At 51.9% G+C, this 9645-nt stretch overlaps 1 protein-coding gene across 1 annotated transcript; it reads right to left on the minus strand.

Moving 5' to 3' along the window:
- Positions 1 to 602: 602 nt before the first annotated feature.
- Positions 603 to 9149, minus strand: LOC104502970 (fatty-acid amide hydrolase 1-like; the record flags this gene model as incomplete). Its single annotated transcript, XM_010146933.1, has 14 exons — positions 603 to 731; positions 824 to 969; positions 1280 to 1388; positions 2429 to 2468; positions 3282 to 3322; positions 3606 to 3705; positions 4087 to 4184; positions 4981 to 5106; positions 5328 to 5452; positions 6003 to 6043; positions 6449 to 6655; positions 7761 to 7894; positions 8220 to 8363; positions 9036 to 9149. Coding segments are annotated over 14 exons (1554 nt in total), but the record flags the coding sequence as incomplete, so codon positions are not given.
- Between the last annotated feature and the right edge of the window lie 496 nt (positions 9150 to 9645).

Genomic DNA, 9645 nt, shown 5'->3' on the forward strand with positions numbered 1-9645 from the left:
GCAGGTGTCTGAAGGAGATGGGAGTCAACAGTTACCACTCCAGATTTCCCGTCCATGGCGTGAAGGGTGCCAGCAGCCCTGCACTGCGGGAAGCCATCCAGCTCTCTCCCTGCATGCCAGAGCCTGCAAGCTTTGACCTCAGATTGCTCTACAGCAGGGAAAACACCAGATTTCATCCTCAGGGAGCTGAGGGTGGAGGGGAAAATCCCTTTTCCTACAGCTCTCCAAGTACAAGTCTGAATGTCTTGGACAAAACCAGTCCCCATGCCTCAGTCTCCCCATTTGTAAGAGAAAGATCACGTTCTTGCACTTCCCTGGGTGGTGTTGAGAGGGGAATTAAAATGCACCCCAACCCCACACACAAACACAGACCTGAAACAGCAGACTTTCCAATAACAAAATCACTGTATTAGGACAATGATTGGAAGTGCTCCACCACCGCGAATCTTGCCTCACTGTGCCCTTGCACCCCAAAGCCATCCACCAGCCCAGCCGCTCCCACATCCTCACAGAGGGGAACACAAGTCCTGCAGGCGAGTCGGACCAAAGGGTGACCCGCGCTGATGTTTGCTGGGATCCTGCTCCGGGCGAGCGTGCGGGACTCAGAAGATCCTGTTTTTCTGCAAGACGAGCGTCTCCACCTCCTTCATGAACCGGAGGCACAGCTCCTCCTGCCATGGCAAGGCCACGCACTGCACGGCCACCGGCAGCCCCACGCTGCCACGGAAAGCCTGTGGCACAAACAGAGGGAGAGAGGGCAGGGGGATGTCCAGGGAAAGGGACGGGGATGCTTGTGCCCCCCGGGGAACCTGGTGCCACTCACCTTTGCCAGGGTCCGGTCCCACCAGTCCCGAAAGTACCCCTGGTAGCCCTTCAGCTCCTCCTCATCCTCGTCTGTCACCATCGTGACAGGGACCACGCCGGCGGGGAAGTCCAAGGCATTGTAGAGCATGGTGTAGCTGACTGCCACTGGGGAAAGAGGGAGCTCTCAGCAGCCGCCTGCCGCCGGGAAAGCCTTCCCCCGGCTCCATGTATGCGAGCTCCCAGCTAACAGGGAGCTTGCACTGGGAACTCAAGGGCTGCGGGATGGAAACCTGCCCCTTGGCTCCCACAGGCACCAGGGTTTTGCTTTCCAGCTGCAGCTGCCCCAAGAGCTGAGCCTTTTCCACCACTTGCCAGAGCCTTGGGGATGTGAGGGGAAGAGAGGGAAGGCTTCTCATCCATAGGGGTGGAGTGCCACAGCAGGGGCATGCCAGAGGCCCCCTGTCAGCAGTCCTACCTGAGAGCTTCTTGGGGTAGCCGATGCCGAAAGCCGGGCTCAGCATGGGACAAAGCATAACGTCCAGATTCAGCTTTTTCCACTGGGAGATGAACTGGTAGCAAAACTCCTGAGGAGGAAACACACTGGTGGTGAATAGGGTGGATGTACTGTCCCATGGATGCTCTCTGAGGCTCTCCTTCAGTGCCCAGCCAGGTTCTCGCCCTTCCCCAGGGGCAGTCATCAGGACACATGAATCATAGAATCATAGAATCATAGAATCACTAGGTTGGAAAAGACCTTAGAGATCATCCAGTCCAACCGTATCTGTCCACCACTAAACCATATCTCTCAGCACCTCATCCACCCGTCTCTTAAACACATCCAGGGATGGTGACTCTACCACCTCCCTGGGCAGCCTGTTCCAGTGTGTGATAACCCTTTCGGTGAAGAACTTCTTCCTTACGTCCAATCTAAACCTCCCCTGGTGCAGCTTGAGTCCATTCCCCCTCGTCCGATCATCTGTCAGTAGGGAGAAGAGACCAACACCCACTTCTCCACAACCTCCTTTCAGGGAGTTGTAGGCAGTGATCAGGTCTCCTCTCAGCCTCCTCTTCTCAAGGCTAAACAAGCCCAGTTCCCTCAGTCGCTCCTCATAAGACATATTCTCCAGACCCTTCACCAGTTTTGTGGCCCTTCTCTGGACACGCTCAAGGACCTCAATGAAGCCTGATCCTGATAAAATCCAGCAACCCATTGCTGCTTGGCCAACAGCCCCTGCAGCGTACAAAGCACATTCTCCCCTGCTAAAACAGGAGGTGGGAAAAGATTGAGTGCAGGGGCACATGGCAACCCGGGACACGGGCATGGGTCTTGAGGAAAGAATGGAAATAAAGGCAAGTCTGCTGCAGCTGATGGCCAATGTTTTCAAGTGTAGGAGTGAAAAATTCAGGTATGATTCGGCATCATGAGAGTGTGTACGTGTTGTCCTAATCTTTAAATGTGCTGAGAACTTGCATATCCAAGTGAGATCTGTTGAGCAGTGACGTACATTCCTACCTCACATTGCCAGTGACTTGATCACCTCCTAACCTTGGTGGGTACTGAATCTGCCTTTTCCCAAAGAGAAATAAACCAAAAGCTATCTAAGTCCAAATTGCAATACTTTACCTCCATTTCATGATGAAGACTCCAGACTTCATCCACTGTGCTGAAAAAGGAAAAAAAAAACCAAACAATGAAAGCCATCAAGAGGTGCTGCAAGGGCAGCTTTAGGGGCAGGGAAGAACATCAAAAAGCAGATGGGCACAGGTTAGCTCTACTAAGAGAGGACTTTGCCAAAGTCCTGGCTTTCCTCCAAAGGGCTGGGGGTGTCTTATTTCTGCTTCTGCCCATGATGGAGCACTGAAGACTAAAGGCAGATTGGTGCAGTGCTGCTTTGGCCTGACAGGTATCCATCCCTGCCACTGCCGCTGTGCTGAGGAGGTGGAAGCCCAGGCATGACATTTCTCAAAGGCCAGGCCATGCAAGGTGAATGGATCCTTTGATGTGGGGACAGACATACTGCCTTGGAGGCACAGCACAAAATACACCCTCTCTGCTACAGGATTTGAGTCCTTTCTCATCACTAACTGACCAACACTGACATTGCAGCAAGGAAGAGCAAGCCTCCTTCCCTGGGCATTAACCTTCCTTCTCTCTTAGGGGATCCCTGCCTCATAGCATGATGGATATATTAACCAGTGCTGAAGCCAACACTGTATTTTATTCCCAAAAACTTCATCCAGTTCCTAATCAAGAGCCTGTGATCACCCACCCTCATTCCCAGATCAGTTTGCTAAACCCTGTAGGGTTGTGGTGTTGGCATAAACTGCCCCCAGTTTGCTCCCATCCTTGTGTTTTCTTCCTTTTGTTTTCTCAGACACATGCAGCTGGGGCAATATCCCTAAAGTAGCAAACGCTGCTGCCCTCCAAAAGAGAAAACCAGATCTTCATACATTTGCTCAGGCTCAGATTTACTCACTTGGATCTCATAGCTTTCATGATATTTGAAAGTCGAGGCATCTGAGAAAGTAAAAAAGAAAATAAATTACATTAATCCTAGCCCTGTCCTCTGAGACAGTTCTGTCACAAGGTGTTGACTCAGTGCTCAGGCAGGACTCATGGATTTTCCCCAAAGTGGGGAGAGGAGGAGCAGAAGTAACATCACTCCAGTTTGGAGATGTGTCTAAGCACAGCCAGAAAGAATCACCTGGCTTGTCTACGATAAAGCTTTATTTCAACAGGAGACAAGTTATTCACCACCTACTGCTTAATTCCATCTATGCTAGAAAGAAATGGACCTTACGAAGGGTTTGACAATCCAGGAGAGGGCAGTTTTTAGCCAGTTTGGTGACTTCGCCAACCAGAAGAACAGCCCCATGCTGCTTGCCTCCAGCTCCCCTTTGCTGAAAGGAAAAAGGGTATTTAGCTGAGCAGTGTTAGGAAGTAATCACAGTAGATCAGCTTTCACAAAGCCAACCCCTCTGAACAGCACATCTAAGTGACAAAAAGAGGTTTGCTCCATTCCTCTGGGCTCTTCTGATTCTCACACTGCTTTTAAGATATCAGCACCCAGTTTTCTTTCATCTGTCAAGGCTGGTAACAATCCCAGAGACCCAAGGTTCGGCTGAACCACTCGATGGTAAGCTCCCCAGTAAATCCTAGGGGTATCAGCCACTATCTACATCCAGTAGATCTGCTACCTGTATGCAGATGCTAGCCAAATCCTCGGGAGGATTTTCATAGAAAGACACTGATCACACCAATCCATTCCAGCGCGTACTTACAATTTCTTGATAAAGGAGGCACCCCCATCTGCAAACATCCCCCTGACACAGAAGTTAAAGAACATATAGTCCACGTTCATGAGTTCGAAGGGCACCAGCTGGAAGGACAACGGAAAAGGAGTCAGTGGCACAAGCAAGCTGTGTGGGAGAAGCCATCGAGGGCTCACAATGGGCTGAGAATTTCCTGACAAGCTCTCAGGAAAGCGTCCAGCATCTGAAGTCACTAAGTCCTCCCTGTCCAGTCCAGCCCTCCCCAAAACCACCATTTTCCCTTTGAGCAACAAATGATGAGTCAAAGGATACAGGATGGGCTTGGCCCCCTAATGTCCAAGCAGCCCCAAGGCACAAAGATGCCTCCAAATCTGGCAGTGGATGACAGAGAGCATGAGTCTGTGCCCCCCACTTCACTCCTCATCATTGTGCAAGGGTAAGGGCGAGGTTTGCAGCCATGACCATGCCACATGCACAGTTGATGACTTGCTGAAATGGCAGAGAGGAGGGAGACCACTTCTGCTCAGCACCCCAGAAACAGGTCTGGGTCAATATGGGACTGCTTGGCCAGGGTGTGAGTAAATGCACCCACAGTACAGACGGGTCATACAGCAGTGCCTCTACTCCCCAGCAAGTGTTATGGATCAGGGTGGGCTCCCTTTGGTGTTCACGAGCACCTAAAGAGCACCGAGATCCTGCCAAGAGGAGAAATTAAGTTGCAATATAAAGAATTTCTCTTTTCCAGAAGCAGCTATCTACTGTCATCAAAGCTGTGGGAAGCTAAGTGGATTCCAGGCCTTCTTTCCTTGCCAAATTTGCTTGATGTTCACCTATGTAGCCCAAAGGCATGTTAAGAAAGAAGAATAGATGCAGTATGACTACTGGGTTCATGCAACATTGTACCGTGTGGCCAGCATCCTCCAGCAGCTGCTTTGTCTCCCGAACAGCACGTCTCATGGCAGGGCTTGGCATGGTGAAGAAATCAGTCTCATAGTAGCCTATACGGAGGGGCTGTGTGCTGGAATACACCTGCAGAGGAAGACAGAGTGTCAGCTGGAAAGATGTCAGCAGCATCAGGAGCGAAGGGAACACCCATGCCACGGGGCAAGTCTGGAAAGCAGCACTTCTCACCCACCAACAGCACACGGCAGGTTAGAACAGGTCCCGGTGAGCTCCTGTGAGCCACCGGCATTTTCAGCCTGAGCAGCGGCAGCCCTGCTCAGACCTTCGCCCCCTTTGAGGTCCTTTACCTCTTCGTTGAAGGGAAGGGGGGGCACTGTGCTGTCCAGGCTGAACATGTCCTCGCACAGGAGCGCCCGCATGCACAGCGCCAGGCTCTCCACATCTTTTGCCATCGGCCCCACGGCTGCGACCACTGGAAGAGACCAGAAGAGAGCCTGGAGGTCTTTCAAGGGCATGTCCTGCAAAAGCAGGAATTCCTGGCATCTTTTCGACTTAAGTCTAGCATGGGCAGCATTTCCTCTTTGAGAATTGGGCTGGGGATGCCTCCAAGTGCCTTCCCACCAGCAGGCCTATCATTACGGACCCAGAGTTGTTAACCATCAATATGTGCCCTGATGACCCCACTTCATGATTGACAAAGCTTTTTGTTTAATTTTGTAAATCACGACACAAGGACAACATAAATGCCCCCTTGGACTGTTAATCCCACCTCCCACAAAGCACTGGCAGACAACGCAGCAACCTTTGGGTTACAGGCTGTTGAGGTTTATGTGTTGCACAAACAGCTCGTGCATATTCCAGTTTCTCAGGAATCACGTATAGGGGTGGCTCTCTGAAAGAGTGCCTGAAAGGGAACCTGCTTCCCTCTCTGAACATGTTGGAGAAGGTCCTCCATAACCAGCTGAAGGTCCTTCTCACCCCTGCCCTATGGCCCTCCCTGGAGGACAACCATCAGTTCCTACCTGCCTTCTGCCCAGTGACACCAGAAAGGATTCCTTTTTTACTGCGAAGAAGAGACACACAAAATACAGCAGCTCAGCAGTTTTCACAGAAGGTAAAGGCTTCAAGCAGTCGCAAGCGGTAATGAAAACACTGCCCTCCCTTTGCAAATGCAGAGGTTGGCAGAAGGAAAGGCCAAGGGGAAGACCCAACCTAGGCCAGAATGATTTATGCCCTCTCAGTCCCCTTAGCATGCAGATTGAGAGGTTTCCCCATCTTCGTTCTGGGGGAAAATCAATGCTTCCCTCCACACAGGCCCCAGACGAGGCCAGGCAGGAGGGAGAAACAAGCCCTTCCCAGCTCCTCACAGATTTCCCCTTGCCCGTAGGAGCAGGAGCATCCCAGCACAGCGGCTGGTACGGTGGCGAGTGGGTCTCACCCAGAGCCATCCTTGCACTACTCACAGTACCTGAGTCTGTTCCCGGTGGGTTTGAGCGAGCAGACCCCACAGAAGGCAGCGGGGAAACGCAGGCTCCCTCCTACATCTGTCCCAAAGCCCAGGATGGACCCACCTCCTCCTACAAGTGCCCCTTCTCCACCAGAGGAGCCTCCGGGGCTTCTGGTGTAGAGCAGAGGGTTGAATGTCTGACCAAAGATTAAGTTCTTGCAGTCATAGCTAGAGAGAGAGAGAGAGAGAGAGAGAGAGATTGCAGATGAGAGGAACGTAGACATCTGCTGTTGTGGACCCCAGTCACTACATAAAAGGACCTTCCGAAGGTAATTAGATAATTCACTAATTGCTACACTGACATCACTTAGTCTGGGGGAGCTTCCCAAAGCTCCCATGAAGATCACCAGCCTTTCCATGGTGGTCCCAGCACCTGGATTCACTGCCAGCTAATTTCAGTGTCATCGAGCCTTCCCTAGACAGAGCCTCTCGCAGCACAAATCCATCAAACCTCCGGGAAAGCCTCCCTGTTAAGGCAGTCCTGAGTGCCACAGGACATCCAAAGCAGGCCATCTGGAGCAGGTCCAGGTCCCTTCACCCTAGGGGGGCATTGCTGAGCCCCTGCTTGGGAACAGGCCAAATGCCAGCTGCAGTGATATCTGAACATCAGGCTCCCCAAGGAACTGGTGCAAAATCTGATAATCCCTGGGGCAACCTCCTTGTGTAGCATCTTTTAAACATGGTCACTGCCTTGTCACCCTGAGGCAGGCATTTCGTACAGCCAGGCAATAGTCACCCCCGAGGAGCTTTGCCAGGGTTCACTGGGCAGGACACAGTGACGCTAGCAGGGTGGCCAGCCAGCAGAGACATCTGACCTCACCCCAGATCAGTGATGCCCCGAGTGGTCCCGCCAGATAAAGCAGGAGGTTTGGGGACAGGATAATCTAAGGTCATTAGCTTAACTAGTTAACCAGCTTCCCTGTCCATTAATGTGTGTTTGCACTGTACAGATGCACCACCGAGAGGTTAATTTAATTAAAATTAAAAAAAAAAAAATTTAAAACCAGCCAGCACAAGAAAGAAAGGGAGTGATTTCTCTCCTCTTCTCCTCCTTTTTGCTTTTTTTTTAATTTGGAATTAGAGTTAATTTTCATCCTTAGCATAAATGCATTTACTTTTTTAAGTAAAACTTAGAGATACTAAGAATGGGGACCAGGTGCCATCATTTAAGAAGTGGGAAATGAGAATTAGACTCATCAGAAGCGCTCATGTGAGACAAGGGAGGGAGGGAGGAAGGACTGCGCTGTGCCAAGGGAAGGGAGCACCCACCTACCTGATGAGGGACTGGGGAACATTGGTTTTGACAAACGGAATTGCACCCTGTTTCCTGAGGACCTGCACCACCACGCTGTCCTCTGCTGCGGGTTTATTGAGGTTCTTCACAAACCCTAATGTGGAATCATGGCCCTGGGGACACAGCAGAACACAGTTTCCAAACGAGGATTGTAATTCCCCCTAACCCCATATTTTTATCCTTATATATAAGCATGTGCATGCACTTCCAGCATCCCATCCATGAGGCACACGTTGCGTAGTGTATTGGTAGCAAATCTGCCCAGCTGTCTGTTGGCTCTTATGGGATACAGGCAGCAAACCCCACCACGTGCCAGGGCAGGCCATCCCACATCAGTGACAATGAATTCCAGCCAGGTGCTGAGCTCAAACCTCCCCCGGCCACCAAACATCAAACCACAGGGATCACTGGATGCACGTGGTATCGCGCTGGGGCTACCTGGCAGTTGATGGAGTCTTTGATGCTGACAGGCACCCCGTACAGCAAACCCGGCTTCCCTGTCAGCTTCGCTTTCCGGAGCTGGGTCTCGCTTTCCTGCAGATACTCTGTGATACAGTTGGTTTCTATGGCGATTTGGAGGGCCTTAGGGAAAGCAAATCCCGCAGGTGAGACACAACAGCCTTCTACTTTGCAAAGGACACCTCTCTTCCCCCTTTCCCACCTCCCCACCTGGGCAGCCAGTATCAGGGCAGCCCTTTCTGTTCCTTTCCAAGACATTTTCATGCCAAGCTCCAGAACGTTATCTGGACACAGGAGGCCCATAGCACCAGGTGCTGCGTGATGGAGAGAGGTGCTCAGCCCACCAAAGGCTGTTGTCTTGACTGGGCTTCTGGGGTGGTGTAAAACAGTAACGCTAAAATGTGAACCCAGGAGACAATCAGGGCATTTTGGCAAAAGCAGAGAATGGAAGCGGACACTGAGGCTTTGAGGTTTACCAACCCATTTGGATATGGAAGGGGGCAGGACAACAGCAGCACTCTAACTTCCCGACAGCTAAACCTGTCCGGGGGAAGGTGTGGGCTCCCCGGGAAGGTATGGACTCTCCAGATGCTGAGCTTGCTGCTCTCCTTTGTTCCAAACCAAGCTGAGAGCCACGGCAGCCAGATGCTCAGCTCTCCCATTGCTCACGGAAAAGTGCGGAAAGGGCCAGCACTAACCAGGGAGCGGTGACAGCAGAGCAGTGTTTGAACCCGCATTTGAACTTTGTGCAGGGCTTCTCCCAAGAGAGCCAGCCCCACCACCCCTGCTCCTCACCTTGCCCACATAGGCGTAGAAGACGTGCTCCGGAGGGAGGGAGCCATCCCGCAGTTTCTTGGAAAGCTCCGGCAAAGGCAGAGTGAGGATGGAGACCAGGTTGACAGAAGGATGCTACGGGAAAGGTTGAACAGGCAATGACACCTTTACCTCAGCTGGTGCGTTCCTCCTCTCCCCTCGGTGCCCACTGTAACCCACCCTAAAAACATCTGCCGTTGGGTGGCTCAAGGCAGTATCTGCCTCAAGACGGCAATCCTACTCGGATACCGGTGAGCGTGGGGTGAAACCTGCAGGGCCAGCAGCCACCCGAGCTGCCTGCAGCCTTGTCTCCCGGCCAGGCTGGCCTCGCCAAGCGCTGGCGCTAGGACGGAGCCGGTCGTGCAGCCTTGTTTGGGCAGGTCACGGTGGGAATTGGTGGTGTGCTTATAGATACTGCTCCAGCAAGAAACAAAACCGAACCTGGTTCTCCTGGCATAGCCAGGATATCCTGCAGGGATATCACAAACCAGGGAGACCTTCGGCTGACAGCAGACAAGTCATTTTTGGGTCAGCAGAGATTTCCTCACCACCTACTAAATACCACGGAAAAAAAAAAAAAAAGCATCAAACC

Source organism: Eurypyga helias, unplaced genomic scaffold, assembly GCF_000690775.1.
Source record: "Eurypyga helias isolate BGI_N326 unplaced genomic scaffold, ASM69077v1 scaffold37622, whole genome shotgun sequence".
Classification (NCBI taxonomy): Eukaryota; Metazoa; Chordata; class Aves; order Eurypygiformes; family Eurypygidae; genus Eurypyga; species Eurypyga helias.